This window comes from Balearica regulorum, chromosome 5 (genome assembly GCF_011004875.1).
Source record: "Balearica regulorum gibbericeps isolate bBalReg1 chromosome 5, bBalReg1.pri, whole genome shotgun sequence".
NCBI lineage: Eukaryota > Metazoa > Chordata > Aves > Gruiformes > Gruidae > Balearica > Balearica regulorum.
In genome coordinates, this window is record NC_046188.1 from 30787667 (window position 1) to 30812788 (window position 25122).

The 25122-nt window shown below is 36.6% G+C and overlaps 1 protein-coding gene across 1 annotated transcript; it reads right to left on the minus strand.

Moving 5' to 3' along the window:
• On the minus strand, positions 1-23071 carry G2E3 (G2/M-phase specific E3 ubiquitin protein ligase). The gene is made up of 16 exons (XM_075754070.1): positions 22968-23071; positions 20148-20206; positions 19037-19134; positions 16926-17027; positions 16234-16358; positions 14603-14768; positions 13792-13898; positions 12631-12747; positions 11240-11364; positions 11008-11140; positions 10186-10320; positions 8783-9093; positions 7933-8114; positions 7589-7761; positions 5114-5313; positions 1-4542 (listed from the first exon to the last, which is right to left on the minus strand). The coding sequence occupies exons 2-16, from the start codon at positions 20182-20184 to the stop codon at positions 4310-4312; spliced, it is 2244 nt and encodes a 747-aa protein (XP_075610185.1). The 5' UTR covers positions 20185-20206; positions 22968-23071; the 3' UTR covers positions 1-4309.
• Positions 23072-25122: the final 2051 nt, after the last annotated feature.

The window sequence follows — 25122 nt, forward strand, 5'->3', positions numbered from 1 at the left end:
TGTATTCCAACAGAAATTTAACCCTTTATTGCACTTTGAACATATACATGACAGTTATTTCCCACAATTATCGATTATTTCAACACTGATGCTACACCTGTCAAGTACAATGTTGCTTGAAGATGCACCATTTCAGGCACTGATCCTGCAGTTCAAGTTAGATCTAAAAGTATTTACAAATTTATATTTTCTTGCATATTATTCTAATTACCATACATTTAAGAACATCATTGTTTATGCAATACAAAATCAGACAGTTGCATTGGGTTTTTTTTACAAACATTAACATTTTGATGATGATTTTCTGTATACATATGATTTGATATTTCAAAAGCTTTTGCGTTTTAATTTTTATTTTATCCAACTAGCAATTCCCATCCTGAAGTAAAAAAAAAACCAAACAGTAAAGCTTGAGCTTTAAAATGCTTTACCATATAATACAGAATCAAGATAAACTTTAAAAGCATATTTTGTAGCCTCCAGAGTTGCATTTCCTTCTATTTGAATAAGAATTGTTCGATAGTATTTTCAAAATGCACATGCAGAATGTAAGTGTGAATTAGTGACTAAAACTCTGCTCTACATTTTAAATATAAAAAAAATCTCAAAATCCTCAAGTCTTCCAAGCTCAAGACTGAACATCTTAATGAAAAAAGTCAAAGTTGCAGCACATGATGATTTAGACCTTAAGTATAAACTGATACCAATTTCTTCTCATAAACCAATACAAAATGCTAACAGCTTTTTCTAGTAACCATCCTTTGCCTGGGTGAAAGCAAGTCACAGAAATTTCTTATGTCTTATTTTTTCAAACATAGATGTAAAATACTTGAGGGTTTTATTTTTTTTTAATTATATGTGCTTTATTAAGGAGACCATACTAAAACCACTAACACTAATCTATTATTGTTTACTAGAAAATTATCACTCTAGAAAATAAATAGCTTATTTGATCTGCTAATTCCAATGGAAGTTTAGGGTTTGATGTAGAAACTGCAGGGTGAAGTTCTTTGGCCAAACACAGTCAAAGAGGACTGCAATAGTTCTCTTGTGGCCCTGACAAATCTAACAAAAGATGTAACTTCTATAAAAATAAATTTAATACACACCAGCTAATGTATATGCAATTATTCTCCTTATGTTACAGAAATACTGAAAGTAAGCAACTTCCCTAATTTCCAGATGTGCCTCAGGTTAAAGTTTATTTAAAATGAAAACTTCCTGATAATATTGCACTTCAGTGACCCGCTATAGCAATTAAAAACCTGATGGTCATTACAGCTACAGAAATTGCTCTTAGGGTTTCCAGACAAAAGAGACCTTTCTGTGTTTTGATGGATTGGAAGTCAGCTTATTCAATGGAATTTTAATGAACACTTAGAGTAAATTTAAGATTGGTCTATATACAGAAATGCTGAAAATGAGCAGAAGAAATGAAGTTCCTCTCCATAGTAGCATTTAGGAATACAACTTGAATATATCAAGGGTTATATGAGAATGTCTAGATAGAGCTGATCAAACCGACAAAGGAAAGACAACTTGTCCTGAATGTGTACGCATCAGTATTAGAAAATGGGAACAAGCTCTGTGTAAGAAAAAGCTTTTTGAGCAATATTAGAAACTAGAAGATTTTACAAATTCAATGTTTTGATATAGCATTGTATAGCAGAGAGTTTTAAAGTTAACGTAAGATTTCTCTTACAGCTAAATAAGTTAGTTCTACCTTTATATAAAACCTATCAACTGCTGGATTCAAAACTAATAAGCCATAAAAGGTGTGAACCCTATTTTTATCCGAAATACTTTCTGAAGCCTTATATTCACATTACCTTATTTCTTCTTTCTCCATTGAAGGTTTTAAGATGCAGTTTATTTAGTTCCAAGTTCTAAACCATTTCCCTCGCCACTGCAGAAACCAGAAGCCCAAGAATTGTCCTTTAAAATTATCCACACTCTCCTTGCTACTTCTATAAGTTCTGTACTTCCCATACAGAAAAATAACATAATATTACAGAAGACATTTATCTCTAGGCAAGAAGAAGGAATACTGCACTGGGTACACCACTCATTTTCAAAGTATAATACTCTATCTGCAGGAGACTCATTGCTATATTTTAAAAAGATGAACTTACAACATGAATCCATATTATGCAAATAAATTTGCAACAAACCACCTTCCTTTTAATGGTAACAGACCATTCTGAAGGGTAAGAATATAAAGTTATTGGCAGTATGACATTCAAAAATTACGCAAAGAAAACAAACATGGAATATTATTGGAGAAACAAAAAAAAACAGAAGAGAATGAGAAAATGCTTGGCATATAAACAAGCCAAATGACGTTCTCCCAGAGCTCACACATTTATTTTGAAGGTGACTTTAACATGCTTTTGGCTCAGAACCAGAAAACCACTGCTTTGATGAGATTAGATTGTTTTAGCTATTTGAAAGTAGTGAGAAATGCCTGATTTAAGCCTTGCGATAATTTACTTAGAGACTTTGAAATAAAAAAAAATTTAAAAAGTGGCATGCACACTTTTGTTACCCAGTGATAGAAATAAGTCTGTGTAAAAAAAAAATTAACAGCCCTCCCAAGATCAAGAAAGAAAGAGAAGTTGTAGTAGTTTAAGAAAGATTTCAAAATACCTGCCTATTGTTAAATGTTAAGTGTAACTTAAATACCCATCTCCTCTTTGTCCAACCCTTTATAGCACGGTCTCAAATTTATTGAGTCTTGACTGCCACTTCCACAGTTCTTGAGTTGCAATATACTGCTGTGTAATTAGTATTTAGTAATACAATTTGTTAATTGTATGTGCAATGAACCACAAACCAGAACCTGAAACCAGATTAGTTTGTGGTTTTTTTTTTTAGAAGCACCTATCCATTTATAATTTACTGTGGATGTACTTTCTTTCTTGCCAAGGCATTCCAAAAGGAATCCTGCTTGTATTTTCAATTAAAAACAAGCTATGTTAACAAAAAAAGTGTATGATTACTTTTCAGTATTTTGAAGAATGTGGATATATATGGATATATACAGATATCTACATACGTGTATAGCACAACCTATGTTTGGGACATGGTATAGGTGGTTAAACTGATGAGGGGTGAAATAGTAATTTCAAAAGAGACCTGCATACATTTATAAAAAAATGTACTTAAACATCCTTTTAGTTTCATAGTTTTAGTATCAGTAACATTAAAGTATTACCATATAGGAATATCACTACTTATCTTTTATGGCTTCATGGTATTTGTACAAATACTGCAGAATTGAAATATATTTTATACAGTTGATGTTGGTCAGAATGCACCTACAACTGAACAGGAAGAGTTTGGACTAAAAGCTAGAGAAGCGCCAGACACTGACAAGCTTGATGGTAAACTGCCTTTAGTTTAACAAACAGTTTTAGTGCATATTCCTAGGAAAATACTGACTTCCATGGGAAACAAAGGAACATGTTCTAATGAGCAACAGATTCTTATACTTCCATACTCAACAACATTAAGTCTAATCCTTATATTTCATTTTGAAAGACCACTTATTGTTGTATATTTAAGATTTACTTCTAGTTTTTACTATTTGGGCTGTACGTATAACTAAAAACTAATGTATAACAGTAGAATGCAGAAACATGTGCAAATGTCAAAGATTTTAACAGAAACTCAAGTTTGACCAGATTTTGTTCTTGTGCCTTATTCTATTGCCTAGGTTTTCTCCAGACCTTAATTATATTTTAATGCACTAACCACAATGACCTTAAAACTCCAAATTTCTTAACTTTCATAGGTTTGTATGAATCATCAAAACATAAATGGAATCATCAATATGAAAACAATTACTGAAAAAACATACATGGAACAACTGAAGAACTGCAACACAGTTTTACTTGAGACAAAGCTCTACAGCAGTTATCTTCAAAATGTACCTGATTTGACTTTGATAAATAAGTTACTGAAGTGTGTAATACAATCAACATACTTACCTGTGGGAAATAGCTAGAATGTTAGAGAGTTAGGTAACATTTCATACCCGTCTACAGCACAAGTAGACATTCAAAGTACTTCTGCAAGAGATTGCTGACTCTTAAAGCCAACTTCAAACAGGAAGATGATTCAAAAGATGAAGTATATTTTGATTTGAAAATTGTTTTCCATCTTACAAGATTACTACTTTTAGCATATCTTTGGGGGAGAAGTGGGAAAAGGCCAGGAGCATGCTGTCCAAAAATACAGTAGCGACTTGCAAGCAGACGTTCCTGTAGAAAATTGAAGTTTCCGACATCCACTTTAGTAGCAAAAATGTTTATTCTCTTTCAACTCTTAGTGTGTTTCTGATGGTGAACTCCATTTTATTTTTAAACTGCTCGTATGTCTTCGTTATAGGGAGCTCTAAGCAATTAAGGAGCCTGTTTCCAACAGGATACCTTATATGCAGAAATTTAACAGTTGGTTCAGGATCAAAACCAATAGGCGGTATAGAAAAAGAGCCTGTTACGAAAAGCAGAATATCCTCCAATGTCACTACAGACTCACCACCTAAAAAAAAAAAAAATAGGATTAGGTTGTATCTTTATCGCCTATTACCCGTAAACTGTCATCCCTCGTGTTAAGAGGAAAGAAACGCTGAAATCAGGAAACCCTAGATCAATATGCTCAATGAATATGCGATTACATGGCCAAATAAGAAAAATTTTAGCACGAAAAACCCAGTTGGGTTAGTTCTGAAAAATCTTAACTGAACAGAAAAAACCTCTTCTGCAAGAAGAAACCACTGTTTTCTATCTTTGACACACACACTAGCTAATAAGTTTACAGCAAAGCTGAAAAGAGGAGTAAAGGATTTTTCTGTACCACTCAGGTTGGTTTTTTGTGTTGTTTTTGGTGTTTTGTTTTTTAAAATCACAGTTCTAGTGCTAATCTTTCAGATACTTTCCCCTCTCATTACAATTTCAGAAACTGTAATTAGTAAGAAGGGGAAGAAGGAACTGACAGTGACTTTAAAACCTTCATTCATTTACCTCACCGAACTCTAAAATCCAAGCCCTGTATGTATACCAACAGTGAAATACCCTGAAAATGGGAAACAAAAAAAAAATAAATTACTTACTTTCCACATCTTGCAAATAACCTATCCAAAAATCAGCACCTTCAACTTTATTTACACCTGATGACGAGTGGATTGTAAAGAGATCGCAAATAGTTTCTGCTGAAAGTCTTTCAGGTTTGTGGCACAAGATACTAGAGAATGCATCTGGATGCATTTGCATTTTCTCTAGCACACCAAGAGTTTTCAAACCTTGCCTAAAGCTAGGAGGGGGGGAAAAGAAGAAAAAAAAAAAAAAAAAAAAAGCAAGCATCAGGAAGCCAGTAGGTAACTAGTTGTATGCTGCATTGTATAAAGCTGTTAAAATTAGACATCATAAAGTTTCCCAATCTGCAGTCTCTGAAGTCTTGTCAATAAGGTGTACATAGTAGTCCCATTTTATTTTAATCTTGAAAAAGGCATTTAATTCTCATTTTAACTATCTAAGTGTTTACATGGAGCTTTTTGGGCAGGTGAAAGAAATACCAGTAATATGCAGAAGTTAACTTTATTTCCTGGTACTTGACCATACAAAAAAGCATGGTTTACTTTTAATTTTTATGTGAGAACATACTGAATTTTTTTTCTTACAAATATCCCTTTAAAAACAATTTAAATTCCTTGCCCTTAGGCAACATGAGGGGTCTTAAAAGACAGTCTGCATATGTTTACATACTATTGTTTCTCCCTGTGGCAAATGCAGATAACAGCATCCTGGTGCCAGCAAGTCAAGGGAGACGATCCTTTCTCTCTGCTCAGCACTGGTAAAGCCACAGTTGGAGTCCTGTGTCCAGTTCTGGGCTCCCCAGTACAAGAGATACGGACACACTGGAGGGAGCCCAGCAGAGGGCCACTAGGATGATGAAGGGACTGGAGCATAACCCTCTGAGGAAAGGCTGAGAGAGCTGGGACTGTTCAGCCTGGAGAAGAGAAGGCTCAGGTAGAATCTCAATGTATAGAAGTATCTGAAGGGAGTGTGCAAAGAAGCAAGAGCCCGGCTCTTTTCAGGGGTGCCCAGAGGCAACAAAACACAGGAGGTTCCATCTGAACATCAGGAAACACTTTTTTGCTGTGAGGGTGACCGAGAACTGGCACAGGTTGCCCGCAGAGGTTGTAGAGTCTCCAGCCATTGAGATATTCAAAAGCTGTCTAGACATGGTCCTGGGCAGCTGGTTCTAGGTGGCCTGGTGTGAGCAGGGGTAGTGGACAAGATGACTTCCGGAAGTCCCTTCCAACCTACACAGCAATCTGATTCTGTGATTTAACTTTTTGTTTGTTTGTTTTAAAAATCAGCTCTGCAGGTTGAAAAAAATTCAGTAGTTACTGTGTACTGGATAAGAGCAGTACATGCTATTTCAAACAACTGGCTTTACAATTTAACCACCATGTTAAATCAGAATTAAAATTTTATTTAAGTTGCTTACTCATCATTTCCTAGATATCAATAGGCTAACTCAGTAAATTTCAGAACATGTTGAAAGTGTACAGTCAATGGTATAGAACATTAACAGCTAAAGTGATTAAGTCTTTACTTACTCTCAGTCCTTGGTATTGACAAGCAAATTCTTGCTCTACTCACTTTTGCACATTTTAAGCCCATCTCCAAAAATGCACAAACCCACATTTTCCCATAAACAGGCAGGTTACTTATTACCTTTGACTTTTTAACTGACTAGTTTTAACATACGATATAGATTGGTCAAATATGCCACAGAGGGCCTTGACTGAAAGACTAGTTACTCTCAACTTTGTTAAAAAAAAAATCCTCACACTCAAAATTAGGTTTTCATAGCTCTTGGAGATTCAGTTGATTCAAATTTGTCAAAGATAACACCATAGATGTGTTAAGTATAAATCCAACTATACTTGTTGGAAAAATTAGCATCCATTGCCTTTTTACTGAGCAGATGAAGAATGCAAATTGGAAGTAAGGTCAGAGACCAATCAAAAAATAGTCAACAGCTGCAACTTTCCCAGCTATTTGAAGTCATCACTACCTCATGGAAACACCAATGCAATGCTTACATTCTAAGTAGGCCAACTTACACTTGTGCACATTATCACTCTCCTAATGGCACAAACTCCCTAATTAGAACTCTGAAAAACTCATTTAAATTCTAAACATATGTTTAACACTTTAAATTTTAAAGATTCTAAATCTGAGGAATTCTGAATTAAAAATGAACATAAGAAATTTTGTAGTGCAGAGATCTTTGTCATGCTGTAGTTTACAACTGTGAATCTGCCCTCTTCATAGGGTTGAAAAAGGAATGTGACCAAGGAGAAGTGAAACAGAGTGGATATGTAGAGAAATAATTTCAGTCATGCAGTTTAACTAACTAGTTAACAGTTGCTACTTAATCCACTGAAAATTACAGTAGATTTCATTGGTTTAAATGGAGAATAAGTAAGAACATGTGAAAGCTAGTTTTAGCAACGTATTATTTAGTATTTCGGTGAGGAAAAAAAATACAGAAATTTTGAAAACTTGAAACAAACCTTTCTAAGGGTGAAATAATTCTCTTGATTACATGATGGGTCAATATGTCATTCACCAGCATATTCTTATCACACAAAGCTGTTATAGGTCTTAAACATCCAGCAGCAGCAAGGAATTCGTAACAGTCGTGTATTGTAGACTGTAGACTGGACAGACTATTTGCGTATTTTATCTGTATAAGATAAAAGTTAGGAATTTGTTTACTACATGCATATGTGTGTGTGTATATATATATAAAAAAATAAGCTTTTTCATTTGAACTAAAGTTATATTCAACAAGCCCTTCTTTATCTCCAAATAAAGTCTTGAACAAGAATTTGCCAGTAAGTTTATTTTTATTTACCATTTTTATTGTTTGTGCTACATCAACATCAGCAACATCTTCCAAAGCTGGCTTCACATTCTCTGGACCATAGACAAGACAATCGAACAGTGTTTTGGAAAAGAAACCAGGAGATGGACCACCATGAACCAGAGAAACTGCAATCATTTTACCAGCTTCAAAATAAAGATTCTCTCTTACAGCTGCAAATGAAAAAAAGATATTTACTATATATGCATAAAAATAATTTGTGATACTCAATTTTTAATAGAAAAATCTCATAATGCAATTACTTCTTACTTTAGGAGATGCAACAAATGAGGTTTGCAATCTCCTGCTATTTGAAACAATACCACCGGTATTTTTACATAGGAGTACCATATTCTTTTACTCCAACTCTTCAGCCACCATCAAGGTTTGCAAGGAGATGTAACTTTCTCTTCCACTTTGTGCCCAATGCACATTTAATTCTGAAGCATAAGAACTCAAAGAAGCTAACTTTGGGTCTTTAGGGAGCATGCTATCGGAGATAATGTTCTAGAAATTTGAGGAAAGGAAAATAAGTAATAGAGAAAGTGAGTCAGGAAGAAAGAAATTAACTTCTAGAGAACAAATATATTAGAGTTCCAAGTCTAACTCTATGCTAGTTTTTTTTCCTTGGTTGTCATCAACTTTTCCAACTAAACATTTTTTTTTGTTATTACAAATCTGCAAGCCACTCTCATTTAGAACTGAAAAGCAAAAAAATTCAAAAAACAATTTCTATCCATCAGGACTGTAACTGTGAATGGACAATCACAGTGCCTGAAGATATAAAAACCTTTCAAGTTACGTAGTTCTTAACATATTTTTGTACAAAGCATTTAATTACCTTGAAAATCAAGGGACAAGTTCTTTGCAGAAGAGCCCTCAAACAGTGATGAATTCTGAAGGTGAAGCATTAATAATTGGAAGAAATGGTGTTTTGACGCAGCAAAAGTATCTGTCTTTGATCTATTTTTGCAGTTTGTGAACTTTATTTCAATGGTGTTTGTAGGACTGAATTTGCGCTGTCTAAATCCTTTTAAAGCACTATTCCAGATATTTTCTGCATTGATGTTAAGCCTTGTAGTTTTTGTATTAACTTGTAGCTTTAACTCCTTCAGTATATTAGAAACTTCTCTTCGTTGCTTTCTTAATTGCCTACAAGAAAATTGTATTTTCAGACAAAATCTATGAGTCATAATTAGCAAAAGTTATACAGGAAACATCCTAAAATCTATAAAGAAAAATACCTCTTTAAACACTTTGGTACATTTAGGTATTGTCTAAATTATATCAGTACAATATTTAGTGTAGATTCTTCAAATTTTAACTCTGTAGTGGCAAATTTTAAAGTACTTCTGAGAACTAGAAAAAAGGAGGTAGAAATAATTAGCTTGGCATAAAATGAATAATTATTTTCTTAATTACCCCAATATAGTGCCAAACAATTCTCACACCATCATTCTACATTTGAACAATGTGAAACAAGTAAGAAATTGAAGAGCTCACCATGTTTGTGTTAGAGATGTTTCGTGTTAGAATACATTCAACTATTCACTAATATTTAATCTTTGTCATTATAATAAAAAATTTTGAGTGGGGAGAAATGCTGCAGTTCTCATTTAAAAAATAAGACACCAGTCTAAAAAAATAAGACCTGTTTTTCAACTTGCAATCAAAACTATTTTGAATACCCTACCTACTAGAAGTAACTAATTCCCTTGTCAGAATTTTTAGCACATATTACAGATAGAATTAATAAATTAAGCACTCACAAGACCAAGAATTTTGTATCCTTAAATAGAATATTCTATAGTAAAACATGTTATTTTACCACTGATTTGGGCATAAGCACAAACTATTCCTATGGTACAAATGCAAAAACACTGAAAATTCAGGACATGTCTAATTTGAAGAAAGTAATTAGGATTTTTTTATGCCCCCTTTTCTAAAGAACAGCTAGCCATGCCTTCAGTAAGGACAAATACGTGGGTTTGGATTTTGATCCCCTCTCTACCTAACCTGAAGGTTCTCAATAGGTATAATTCTTTTCTCCTTACCCACCTCTAGCATTTAGAAACAGCAGAAGCCTTTATCAAGTTACGACTTCAGCTCTTCAGTGCACTAATTCCATTTTTCCATTGACTATATATACACACACACAAATAGCCCCACCATGTTCTGTAGAAAATATGGTATAAAGCCATGCACTAGATTACTCTTCAATGTAAGAAAAAGAGAAGAAAATACTTTTTCCTCAGGGACCAGTTCCTGTTTGACATCAGTGGAGATAAGGACATCGTCACTCTGTTGGATGCTGGTGTGAGCTGGTGTTCTAGGTGTGAGCAGGGTGACAAGTTGTTCTGGCACATCATCTTTGGTGATCTATAAAGACAAAACAGTATGTTAAGAGATACAATTGAAGAACGCATAAACACTTATTTGAAGGCAGCTATATAATTTCCCCCTATTTCAGAACTGAATCTCATTTGTATGTTCCTTTCCATTAAGTCCATCAGTGCCTGAACTACAATTTAAAAAAATAATTCAATATTTTATTATATGGTGGTTTTAGGATCCATTTTTGGTTGCATCCCATACACGAAATGGAAGTTCTGACTGACACAATAAGTAAGAACTAGAAATATGACTTTCTACAGACTTGGAAAGTTTTTATTACAACAGAGGAAACTATTATACATATAAACATCTCTGTAAGCTAGATTTTTAGCACACTTAACATAGAAAAAATACTGATAAGCAACCTTAGCTCTAAGTTTTGCCATTTGTACATTCAAAGTTACCGCTCAATTGTTAAGATTCCCTTTACAAGGATCTAATTTTATCAAACTAAAAACTGGTTTATGTGCCACCAAATGTGAGTAACTATAGCAAATTTACAGAGTTCACGGCTTACTCAGAAAACTTCAATCACTAAACTTCACTCCAATTTTATTCAATTTGCAATTTAGTGCAAGAAGTTTCTCCTACAGAATAAGCCATCATCTCCTCATGTTTAAATACTATTTTATGTTATAATCAGTTTCTGCTTGAAAACAGAAAATTACACACTGGAGAAGAAAATTGCGTTGAGATCCAGGTGACTGCCGAGGACACTTTGGAGATGGCTCTTCCAGCAAACAAGTTGTCCCATCTGTCTTTTCAGATGCAGCCAAAGAACGCTTTTTCTGTTTGCTATAGTTCCCTGTATGATTAAATTATATTAATTTAGTGAATTTGCTAGCTGTAAAATAGTATTGAAATTTATGATTTTAAGAAGTCATTGTCACATTTGTAGATTTACCTGATTTTGCGAAGATACTCCGGCATTCCACGCACTCCCAGTTTTGCTCCCATGACTTCATAGATGAACAGGCCAAATGAGTTCCACGGGAACCACAACACTGACAACGCTTTATTTCCCATTTACTAAAATCAAATACTTATGTATTTAGAATTAGAAGAATGAGGCTAGTTAAAACAAAGAATATTCAACAGTAAGTGTAATCCAGACACTAAACTAACAAAGCATAATTTTATCAATCCGGTAGGACTGTATATAATCAAGACGAACTTTCTTCACTCACAAGAAAGTGGCTGCAACAAGAAAAAAAGACCAAGCCACCCATGTTCCAGCACCTCGTATTGAAAGAGGCTATGAGTTAGTGCACTCCCCTGCTCAATAGCTTGCAGCCAGTACTTTCTCCTCATGTTGCTAGTCAGCAACATCCTCTATATTTTATGGGTATCCAGCATTCTTTTAAAGGAGCATATCTGATTATCCTTCGGCATTCTGAGTAAGACTCTTCATTAATGACAGTGTTTTAAGTATCTGTTAGGTTTTTGTCTAGATTTCTTCAATTTTGCTTAAACAAGGGAACAATGTGACTGGTATTAGTTCAAATATTGGAAGCCTGAGGTACAACCCTTAAAGGCAAAGTAAATTCCAAGGTGCACGCATACTATGAACAAACCAAGCAATGGTTGGTCAAATCTGTACAAAGCAAAGTTAATGTCTACAGAAACAAGTCTTCAAAGCAGAGGCTCTGACAGCTTTGAGTATACTCATGCCAGCGGAAGATATACAGTTCAGAAGCACACAAATAAGACAAGAAAGAATGCAGAAAATGAACTTGTTAAAAATTAAGCAAGTGGTAGAGCAGAATAAAACCTTTTACACGATCAGTCAAGCCTCTCATTAAGCCATCAGGAATATTTTAGCTGCCATTTGCATGCAGTGGGATAACTTGCAGCTAGATTGATGCTACACAGCTAATTAATTTTCAGCTAAGTCTAGTTCTTGATTTCTTGTAAAAGTATTAAGTACTCTAACAATTATTAAATTGTTGAATTAAGCTTTGAATGAAAGATATACAACACTAGTTTAGGCACATGCTATTCTACATGTTATATGGATGTAGAAATACTACTTCAGCTCTGTATCAAATGAGAACAAAGACAAGATAACTAATAATTGATTTGTTTGGTTTTCTTGGTTTTTATAACCTGATTAAATTAGACAAAAATAGTATTGAAACATTAGGATTATAAGGAGTAAAAAACCAATTTTATTTGGACATAGTGCCTTGTCCTGACATTAAAACCTGATGCTGGAAAGCGTTAAAGCATTTAAATAAAAAAACCACCAAAGAACTACTCCATCCTAGGTTATACCTTCCTGCAAAAGTGTCATACCTATCAGGTTCATTATAATCTCTTCCTTTCTTGCAGAGACATCTTTTAATGTCACAGTGTTGATAACATTGCAGTAGGTCTTGATATGCATTCTCTTCAAGTTCCCAAGATGCATCCCTATAAACAAGGCAGAAGATCTGTTATTACAACTGTATTTCTGATTGTTTAAATGGGTTAGTCTGGCTTTGGAAAAGATGTAATAACCACATAAAGATTTTTCAGTCATGTAATGTTCTAGGCAACAGCCTAACAACTGAGAGGGAGAAGAAAAAAGTCTAGGAACAAAAATACTATAAAATACACAGACTTCTTGTGTACAGTTACTTTAATCAAAGTACTTATTTTTTGCATGACTACAGTGCATGTTTGCTCTGTTTCGTATTATTCCGCTTTCTCTTTCACAGCGGACATGGATACTTGTTTTGGCAGTCTACTCAAGTTACCACTGAAAATGGTCTCAAAAAAACTAACTCAGAATTTTCCAGGCCAGTATGGCAAAGTTCATCAAGTATTTTGACTCTTCTTCCACTCCAAAGTCTTAAGCTTCTGTCTCTGGAGGGAATTAACGGTAGTCTCTGAAAAGACTAATAGTTATTAAAGAATAATAGTTCTAATAAAGTAACATCATCCTGATAACTTTCTGTCTTATTTTAAGCCCCATCAAATGGTGGAAATTTATGAAAAACAGCTCAGTGTTTTAGAAGCAGTTATACTAAACATATCCTTAGCAATCAATCCCTTGGGAGAAGATGGAAACTGTATGGCTGAGTAATCAGTCAATTATAATACTGTCTGGATGCAAATTCAGATAATTTAAAAACTTGGGCACAGAAAATACACTTCTCTGCAGCCTCTATGTTGATGTGAAATTATTGTATTTAAAAAGCGTTTTGATCTTTTAAATGGGTCCCTGGTTGAATCATGGCATTAAAAATTACTTTTCAGAGCTTCCTGCTTTATGTTTGAGATGACTAATTTGGCCTTTGACAATTTTTATGCATAAGTAAAAGGAAACAGGCTACTCCATATCAAACCAAACAATTCTACCATTGAAGGTAGAACTGAGGTTTCACATATTAATAGATACAGTTCTATAGAATAAATAAAAAAATGTTTTAACACACTATCAAAGTTTTAATAGAAGATTATTTACAAACTTACTTTTCTGGAATGTGTATGCCCATTCTCAACATTTCTTTCTGAAATTTGTCCTTGTTATTACATACTGTGCACCTAAAGAAAAATATCCCAGCACTCAAAGCTTGATACTGTGTCAAGAAAAAGAAACACAAGAAAAAACCAAACCAATTATTGAATTACTACCATCCTTAGGATGCCACTAAATAATGCTTTAATATCTATAACCATTAAATGCATGGATACTGTCCTGACATGGATGTTAAAGCTGACATAAATCATGATGTCACTTGACAATGAAGCAAGTGGCAAGCGTTTTCTCTTTCTTTAAAGGACAAGAGCTCACTTACCAGAATAAGGTTCATAAACAAAAGCACAATCCTTTTCAATCAATCTCTCCAGATCTAGAATGAGTTTACAAAAATACCCCCTTGTAACTGTTTCCAGCTGTGGACTTAGGCAAAGAGAACTGATGATGGATCAACAACTTTTTAGCATTTCGATTCTGCACATAATGACTTGCAAGAAGGCAACTACCTAGGCTGGACTTCAGTTCCTAAAAATAATTAAAGGCATGAGGTATCACACATGCAGTAACATGGGGGGTAGGGGGAGAGATTAACAGCATAAAAAAAGAAATCCTTCTTGTCAGACACTAGTCTCCAAAATACAATTTTATAGCATTGTCCTTCAAACCTAGTGTATTTCCATATGCACTGGTTATATTAACCCTAAGCAATTTTACACAATTGTAAGCAACTGTTCTGTTAATTTTTTAACACAACAGAAATGTGATCTCCGTGGATGCAAACAGAAAAGGGAGAACCTGTGTTACCTGCAAGCATTCTCGATGAAACCAAGCGTTTTTACAGCAAGGACTTTTCAATACAGTGTACATTGGAAGCTGTTCAACCAAATCCAGGCATATTGTACACTGTGAAGTTCCTCTACATTCTTTATCTGGAAACTTTTGGACTGGCTTATGCTCCCAACAGTAAGATCTAAAAATAATAATTTAAGGTTCCTTTATCATAACATTTTAAGAAACTTCCCCATAAAATTTGAAGATAGCAAAATGAATTCTCTATTATATCTGTTTATCATGAATAAATGCTGTGCAACAAGCTAAAAAGGCAGACACACACTGGTTTTGGCTGGGATAGAGTAAATTTTCTTCATAGTAGCTTGTATGGTGCTGTGTTTTGGATTTGTGCTGAAAACAGCCCTGATAATACAACGATGGCTTTTTATTGCTGAGCAGTGCTTACACAGAGTCAAGGCCTTTTCTGTTTCTCTCACTGCCCCAGCAGCGAGTAGGCTGGGAGTGCACAAGGAGTTGGGAGGGGACACAGCCGGGACAACTGACCCCAACTGACCAAAGGGATATTCCATACCATAATGTCAAACTCAGCAATAAAAATGGTGGAAAGAAGGGGGAAGGAGAGAAGTTTGGCATGATGGGATTTGTCTTCACAAGTAACTTCTATGCATGATGAAGCCCTGCTTTCCTGGACATAGCTAAACATCTGCCTGCTGATGGGAAATGGTGAATTAATTTCTTGTTTTGCTTTGCTTGCACATGTAGCTGTTGCTTTGCCTATTAAACTGTCTTTATCTCAACCCATGAGTTTTCTGACTTTAACCCTTCTCTCTCCCCATCCTGCTGGGGGTAGTGAGCAAGCGGCTGTGGGGTGCTCTTTTGCCTGTCAGGGTTAAACCATAACACACATGTAAACAAATTATGTATCTAACAGAGCAAGTCAATAGAACAACAGTAAGGAAGAAGAGTTGCCAACTGATGATCTGTAAATTACAGAAACCACATACCCCCTTTCTCTCAAAACTTCTTTAGGTCCAAATAACACTATTCCTGTCCTCAGCACCTCAAATTCTTCCTATATTTCAACATTACTATAATAAAGGAGCAATTTTGAGTTTGCACATTGATTCTGCAGAGTCCAGGTAGCATGATAAGTTTTATAATTTAGCACATTTTCAAATAAATAAGACAGTCAAGAAACACAGCTCTAGAAGAAACCTTTCTGAAAATGCAGTATTTTTATACATGCTTGACTTAATAGGAGTAATTTATTTAAGATGTTAAAGTGCCTGCCAGACTTCAATCCACTCAACCTACAAACTCGGCTCACAACAGGCAGAATAAAGCCGTTATCAAATGAACTCAAGAGTGTTTTGACTACAACCAAGATGCTGGACAGATGATAGTAAAAGAAAATAAAATGTTTTTTAAACATTTGATATTAAACCCATTTCTTCTGCAGTCCATCTCTAATAAGCAAACCTAGAAGTCTTGTGCTTTGAAACACAATGGAATGGCATACAGTGTGTTTTGACTGCCAAGCAAGATAGACAGCCAAACCATTGCCGTTTCAACAAAGGCACAAGAGATAGCTGTATAAATATAATGAATTGAAAATGAAAAAGCAACAAAACCCCAGAACTTACCTGAAGTCTTCCATGAACTGGAAAATACATTCCTTTTGTATCCCACAAGGAAAATGGTAACTTCGTTTGCATTTGGGATCCACACATCCTATTGAAGCACCCTTTTTCTTACAGATATTACATTTCTAGGAATAATTGGTTTTAGAAATAACAGAATATTAACATCTAAAGTCCAAGTAAAATTAGAGGAATTAAACCAACAGAAAAATTATGAAGTGTGTAAGAAAGAATATTGGCCAATAGATTTTAACTGTGACAATTTTAGCTCTATTTCAAAGAATAAAGAAATATAGTTATTTCAGACTTTGAGTATGTATTGTTTTATATGCATGTTGACTTGTGACACATAAGCCAAAATACAAGTTATTTTACCAGTACCTATAGTTTAGTTGCATCTATAAAATTATAAAATGTGAGCTTGAGACTCAGCATAATGTCATGAGGTATTATGCTCTTCGTCATTTATCTGCAACATACCAAGGAAATAAAAATATTGGCAAACTTCTGCAGATTTTGTTGTCTCTTATGGCTTCCACAAACCTAACATACTTTTTAAATGTAAAATTCAGATGCTTGAATGGGTTCAGCACGCTGCCCATTAGAGAAAGAGAACAAAACAAACCCCACAGGTGATACTAAGTGCACTTAAAAGTTACTTTTTTCCTTGTAAATACCAAAGACTTCATTCTTACCAGTTTTGAAGCTCTGTTTACTTCTTTTCTAATATCCGTGATTAAGAATCCATCTACACCTTCATCTTCTTCTCCTCTCTGCCAAATGCCACTTGACATCAACTATGAAAACAAATTAAGTATTTTAAAATATTCAACTACCTAAAGATTTAAAGTTACCTACACTGCGTTTGTCAAGACAGAAGTTTAGTCTAACAAAGCTTGTGTGCAAACATTTTAATGATTAAAAACCTGACCCAAAACAACTATGTATTTTTGTCTGATATGACACAAAAGGGAATAGTAACTGGTAACATGAAAATAAATATTTCATAATATCAAAGTCTTATGTAATACTGTAGAGCACAAGATGGTGTATTTTACCTTCCTTTTTGAAGTATACAGACTATTCAGATAATTGTCAAACAATTACTTTCAGCATATAAAGCTTCAGAGGAAGTAAAATTAGTTTATTTAATATGAATGACAATTGTGCTGTGGAGATAATGAAGCACAGTAGGAAGTATCTGTACTGAAGTGCAACCTAAGAGGAAAAGTAATTCACTTTAGAGAAGAATTAAATAAAAACAGAATCCAGTAACTAGGCAAGTCAGAAGATCCTGATGATAATTTAAAGTTACTAAGGCAGGCAGTTACATCACAAACTTCAAATAACTAGTTTCACAACTTGATGCGTCCTATGTTCTTTACAATCTCATTTTATAGTTCTCATTTTATAATTTCAACACAGTACTATTTTCTAACTATAGTTTTATCAATATTTTAGTCAAATAAATGTGAAGTTTTATACCAAAACCAATTAGGAATATTTTTTTTCCAAATATGAGACATTTCATGAAAAGAAAAATGAAACTGCACCACTAACTGGCATCTTTTTAGAAGAACTCTTTTCTTATATCATATTCACTATATTTAAGTAAAATCATGGCGTTTTGTTTGTTTGTTTTTGAAAAGAAGCAGAGACCAAAACCTAAAAGATGACTGCAGGAAGCTCATGACAGTAAAATATCTCATAAATCATAAGGCTCAGTGTTGCAAGCATGCCCTTTTCTAGCTGTTTTGCTCCATCAGGAAAGGACTTTTTCCTATCATTTCATATGGCCTTATGCATGAGACAGAATTATCACAAACAGACCTAAATTTGATTCTAGCTGCTTAAAATTTAAGAAAAAAAATTCTGCCTTTATGTAACTTCAGAAAACCTCCAATGCCTTATCTTTAAAGGATTCAATATCCAACCTATTAAGCCATCTGCAATCAATACAATCTTTAAAGAACTGGTTGAGAACACACACACATATCCCAAATTGTTCCTGATATTCTTGAGACTGTTTTTTTTTTTAAACTTGGGGAAAAAATTCAAACTGTATTTATTAAACAAAAAAAACTTGATTTTTTTAATTACTTGTATTATTTTAAAGATCTGCAACAATTAAGAGTTTGAAAGGTACTTTAAATATACCTTTAAGAGTATGAATTTTGGAAAATGCCAAGTGTGGTAACAAAAGATACTCAACTGTAGTTTATATCCATAGCTTGGTTCAATTTATAAGCTTTTACTAAATAGTGATACTGTGGCTATATATGAACATTAGGGTACATAAAAAACAGTCCTACTTTTCAGATTAGTAATTAAGTGTTACAATGTCCTATGTAATTTCAGGGAATAACTCACTGCCAAAGAAGAACTAATGTGAAATGAGAAAAAAAGACAACTTTTATCTACTTTTTCCACAAGGGGTGGAATTTTCACATTCCAAATTTTGAAACTGCACTTCTCCTACAGAAGTGAATATGTAGGTGCAATCTGTTCCCTTTCTCTTAACATGTACCTATGTTGCTATGATAGGTTGGGAAAATTAACTAATTAATTTAAATGAATCATGAACAGAATTTAGCTTTGAATAAAGGCCTGTTGGGATTTATTTATGTCATCTGCTGCACCTGACAAGTACAAGCCTTCAATGCTACAAGTTAAAGCTGACAGTTCAAGCGTTACAACAACAAAACTGTTACAACTGTTTGGACAGCTTGTTACTATTCAATACTTGTTGCATTTACTTTCCCCCAGTTAAAACTGACAAGCTCCAAGATCAATACCACATACTTACCAAACAGTAATAATGAACAGTGAGATTGTATTCCACATAGGTCCTTTTTTCTCCATACTTTTCAGGGCAGTCATCGGTCCGCCCACAGAGAACACAGACTAAAATACAGAATCATGTTTATAATCACAGTGAATGTACTGGAATTACTATGGATCAGCTGTAGAGCAGTACTTTCACCTCTTTTAATCACATACATCTTGAAGTAGATTACTGGATAAAGGACAGTAGATACCCTTCTCTCAACGTTGAATTCCATAGTAAATACAGAAGAAGGTACTATTTGTTCCTTCTCTAGTTCCTAAAAAGAAAATACTTCAGTGGTTCCACCTGCCTGCTGATTCAGGAGAGGGCTATCATCCAAGCTAAATTCAAAAGTCAAGGGTGCTCCCAATTGAAATGTTCTTCCCAAAACACCCAAAGATAATTGCCAAATGGCCAATAATGTCCAGATGAGTGTGAAATATGCAATTTAATTGTTTTTAGTATTGTACATGAAGACATCACCATATTAGAATCTATGAAACAACTTAACTGTTTCTTTGTATACCTATGTGATAACCTTTGAGAAAAGCATACAAATGGTATCCCGACTGTATCAAGTCACATGCTACCAGTGCTTTTAAAACATATGCTAGTTTTAAAACATTCAAGAATTCGAGACAACATTGGAGTCAACTAAAACCTTGAGGATTTTCCCATTTCTGCAGTTCCTAGCCCACTAACATGCTTCCACAGACATTTAATATCTTCCCTTCGATTCTCAATAGATCAAGAACAGTCATACTAGTGATGAGAATAGAGGTACTGCTTCAGCCTAAGAAAGTCTTGAGTGATACATCTCACACAGCTGTGTGTGATTTGGCAGCTGAATTCCCAAGGTTAATTTCTTAAAACATCTGCAGAAAAGACTATTTTTAAATATTCCAATTACAGCAAACAAATCCAAGGAAATTTATAATTTATTTCTTTTTCATTCCCTGAGACAAGTGGCTCCAACACAATTTGATTATTGAAAATCCACCTGTTCTTTCAGCCCAAAGAAAGCAAGTTATAATTGGTTTATATATGCAGATTAAAGATTTCCATAATATTTAATAAAAATCTTACTTACATGGACTTTGAATGTCAAAATTATTGTTTTTACTCATCCTAATGAGTTCTTCTGGCTGTCTGTCATGAAAAAAGAAATGAGTTGTTAAATACATCTAGTGCATTCACAATGACCATTACATACAACTTTGACATTTTAAAGTGAAAAAACCACCCAAACTTAGAAAATTAAAAATGGGATATTATAATTCAGCTATTATTGTGAGAGATAGGGGTTTGGAAAGCAGGATGTAAGTGTTCAGAAAAAATATTCCCAGACCAATGATCCAAGGACAACCAAGGAAGTGGTGGTGACTCCTGCTCAAGTAAAGATTGTATTAACATGAGGAACTTGAAAGAAATAAATTCACCAGGTAAGATAGTGATGTAACTATGAAGATACTCTCCATTGTTTGGAGAAAATCCAGGATCCTGGCCTAGACAAAGAAAACCTGATCTAAGATAAAAAATTAATAAAAATGGTGAGGAATCCAAAACATTGACATGCATACGGGGGAATTTACACCTTTTAGAAGTATGTGTTTTACATTCTGACATGGAGAGTAATTTATGTGGAAACACTGACTTAACCCACGTTTCTTTCAAACGTCAATGCCCCTAAGAATTAGATCCCCAAGATACATCAACACGGATATACTGGGAGCCAGCTTTTACTGCATGCCATACCATGCATCCTAGGCCACCTTGGAAAAAATAAAAAACCCACCAAAACGTTTCTTCACCGCAGCACTAAGATGATTATTGTTTCTCTAGTGCAAAGCAGAGCCCTTTGAGAAACGTATCTGCAGATCTTTGACTTGCCTTCTCTTAGGAAGCTGAAGAAAGCATTAGGTAAGTTTCACAAAACAAGAATCATGGGCGATTGCCTGCAGATCCATGCTTGACCTCACAGGTAGGCGGACAACTTCCTTCACACACGCCGAAGTGAGCAAGGAGGCAGCCAATAACAAATCCAACGTCCAAACCAGAAGCCTGACCAACTCGGAGCTACCGGTGTTTTGGTATTTACAGACGACTGCCAGGTACAGGCTTCAGGAACAAACTTCAGGCTAATTCATACTATTGCAACTAAAGTACTGCTGCCATTTTACTGGAGTTTTAGGAAAGAAGTTGTATTGAGAAAGAAAAAAAAGGTAGGCAGAAGTCTCGGGCAAAAGGCAACTGCTCTACGCCATTGTACTTTGTTAAAGGGAACCGGAGTGGTTGTACACAGAAGACCTTTGCCAGAAAACGATCTAAAAGGAAAACAAGCATAAAATAAACAATGCCACAACCAAATGAAATCAAGAGGCTCTGAAGACCACAAACCGCACCGACAGTCAGATGAAATAATTGGTTCCAGTTTTCCCAGAAACACACTTCCCTCTTTCTAACTTACAAAAGATACTCCCAGGTATGGGTGTGGGGAGGGAGCAGCAGACAAGCACCCAGCTCACACACTCCACTTCTCCTCCGGATTGCCCAAGAACGGGTACTGACAGTTTCACAGCCCTCAATCTACTAGGGTAATACAACAAAAACAATCTATATATGACCACGCAAGACCAGATTTTCACCTCCGTGTGCTGTAAAAAGCCCTACCAGGTGGAGAAAGCACATACGCGCCTGGAAACAAGCACCTTCCCACCTTTCCCTGGCTCCAGCAAAGCAGAAAAAAAAAGTCGCTATCCTTCCCCCCCACACACACTTTTCTCAAACTCTTTCAGCGAAGTGAACCCCGGAATTCAAATTTGCAAGTTAAAAGAAATGCCAGAACAACCATTGAGACTCCATGCATAAATGCTACAGGGCTTTCTGCAGAGGAACAAAGCAATTCCTTATCAGTCTATTTGCAAGACAGGAACACATTATCACCCAGTGTTTATAAAAACCGAAGTGTAAGTAAAATGTATGTACTTTGCCTAAATAGGCTAAAAAATAAAAAAATTCCCAGAGTGGTACTTAGGTTTTACTAAGTTCTATAACTCTTTACTGGTCCAGAACATAAGGTGGTTTTAAACGAAGTTTGTTTTTTGGTTTTTTTTTTTTTGTTTGTTTGTTTGTTTTTTTTAAATTAGAGGATGGAAAAAAAACCCCAAACCCAAGAACCACGACTCCAAGAGGCAAGGATTCAGGTATACGTTTTCTCTAGCATAGGAACAAAGGCTTCACGGAACCCTCCCAGATCCGGTCCGTTCGTGCTGGACTTCACGGATGACAGGGTCTCCAGCTCATCTCGCAGTTTATAACACGATGCCATGCCCTGAGCGAACTCACCCCTCAGCACCCACCACCCGGGTGGGAGCAGGAGAACTCCCGACACGCTTCGAGCAATTCCAACTGATTACGATTCAGGTGATCGCTTAACTATCCGAGTCTGACCGGGGTTCAACCGCGAAACCCGATGGGAAGGCACGGCGGCCATGGCAGTGCTTGCGGCAAGAGGCGCGCCCCCGACCCGCCTCCCTCCCGCGGCCGCACTGGGCCAGTCTCCCCGGGACGCTGCTCGCCTCCCGCTAGTCTGCCTCCCAGAAGAGGGAAGATTTCCCCTTAGATTAGTTATTCCGCTGTCTTCTGCCTCCAGACAAGCGGCGGGAGCTTGCTGCCCAGAGCACGGGCTGAGAAGCTGTTGCACGTTGCTCCGCCGCTCGGCTCCCCTCACGGAGACCAGGGGGCTCCCCCGCCACGGCAGCTTGAACCGCCCCTTCGGCGACTCAACGCCCCACGCGCGTCTCCTCGCCCTTTCTAAGGCGGCACTCGGCTCCCTACACCCACATGCTCAGCCAAACCCGAGGCTAGAGGCAGCAGGACAAAGCCTCAGCCCACTGAAGGCGTTACTCACCCCGAAGGCAGCCCCGCCAACAACGCACTCCGGCGGCCACCCCGCCGGTAAGCCGCCCGCGCTAACTGACAGACAATTCAAACCCAAACATCCGCCGCCCTTCCGGAAGCGAGGAGCCAGCCTCCCGCTCCGCCTACCGCCGCGCCCGCCAGCCGTTGCATCGGCGCTCGGGCACCCTGGCTCAGCGGGAGGAGACGTGCGATCATGGAGATCGGTACTTGACTGGAAGGGCCGGCACCCCACTGCAGCTGGGCAGCCGGCCTCTGGGCGGCGCTCTGGCGCCAAGCTCTGCGGGCGGGAGCTGGGGGGGGGGGGGGGGGGGCCCGGGAGCTGTGAGGGGGGGCCCCGGGAGCTGTGAGGGGGGGCCCCGGGAGCTGTAGCTGTGAGGGCCCGCGGCAGCGGTGGGGCGGCGCTCCCGGTGTTGGTGTTTTACGGGACTGCCTGGCTTCTGGGGACGCCGAGGAGAGGGGCGCCCCCGCGCTGAAGCGAAACCCTACAAACGGCTGTGGGCGGGGGGGGAAGGGGTAACGTGAGGCAACCTGGCCTGTCTTCATCAGTAACCTCTGTCCTGAGGAAGCATGGAGTCTCTGCAGAATCAATTTACCCTCAGCCCTTGCAAAGTCGGTAAAACCAGTCTCTTCCAGAAAGCCTCTTACCTAAGGAAAAAATAAGGCTTTTCCCCCTGATAAATCCATTTTATTTTATTTTATTTTATTTTATTTTATTTTATTTTATTTTATTTTATTTTATTTTATTTTATTTTATTTTATTTTATTTTATTTTATTTTAAATTACTCTCTTTTGCAGCTTGTTCTCAAGGTACCTAAGCTATCCCACTGTAAAGCTGCAGTGCTGACCTGTTGGTTTTTTTCCCATAGCTGATGGGAAACCCACTTGGATGCAATGATACTTGCTGCAATAAAACAGTTTCCCAACTAAAGTTCTGTATTTGATGTTTACACTGATGTTTTGCCATCTGAATGCTGCTGTAATGGCAGGCTGCTGTCAAAAGCAACCTGAATCCAGTGGGCTTTGGGACCTAGGTGTGCTCTTTCCCCGTCCACTGCAGTCCCTCTGCCCGAGGTCCAGCCGGTGGGAATGCTGAGCAGGTGTCCACGTACAACACCCACCCACCCACCAGACATCACCGATAGCAGATCTCCCACCTCATCCCCCCTCTGCCCAGGTGGGTCTCTCCAATACCTGGTCCAGACCTATATTCCCCTCAAAAATTGACTGTCAAATGAATCTCTGCAGTGCCTGACACCCAGACCCTGGCTCTCTCCAGTAGGTTATTTTTAACAAATTACATTGGTTTTCCTAAATATGCCTCAGTATGGTGGATGTCCCATTTTATCCAACAACTGAGCACCCACCTGCCGTATGAAGAACCCAGAATAGAGTCCATCCTCTGGCGTGGATTTGCATCTACATTTTCAAGAACTGTAAAGTATCATTCTTGTCTGTACCCTCTCTGACTTGCTGACTATTCTAATATATAAAAGGAAGTGTCACACTGCCAACGGGAATGACGAGCTTTAATGTTGTCTTTAGAGAGTCAGGGGTTAAACCCCAGTCTGCCACATGCTGGATAAATGTCCCAAGTAATGATCTACTGAATAAAGGACGTTTTTATTATTATAATACCTCCATCTTTTGTAATATATACCATTACTTCCTTTGCTGTATGCTGATAATTTCCAAATATAGAATATTCCATTTTGGGTCAGCTGATCTATTAGTTTGTTGTTTTGTTGTTGTTTGTTGTTTGTTTGGTTTTTTTAATTATTATTATCAGTTAGAAAAAGCCTGAACATTTTTGTTTTCTTTCAGTCTTTGTCAGTCATTCAGGTAGCCCTACTCAGAAGGGACAAAAAGCTCCAAAGGAAGAATTAACATTTGAATGTATCTGTGTGTTCTTTATGGATTTTTTTTTTTTTTTTTAATGAGACAGCCTCACGCATTTATCTATATTAAAAAGTTGGACAAGCAATAGCATCCTCCTCTAAACATCTGTAGTATGGTAGGCTGTCTAGGACTCCAAATCACATATGGAGATGTTAAGTCATGGCATAGCTTGTCAAGTTTTTAAGACCTACCCATGATGGCAGCACTATATACTCAATTTGCATTATATATTAATAACACTAAAATA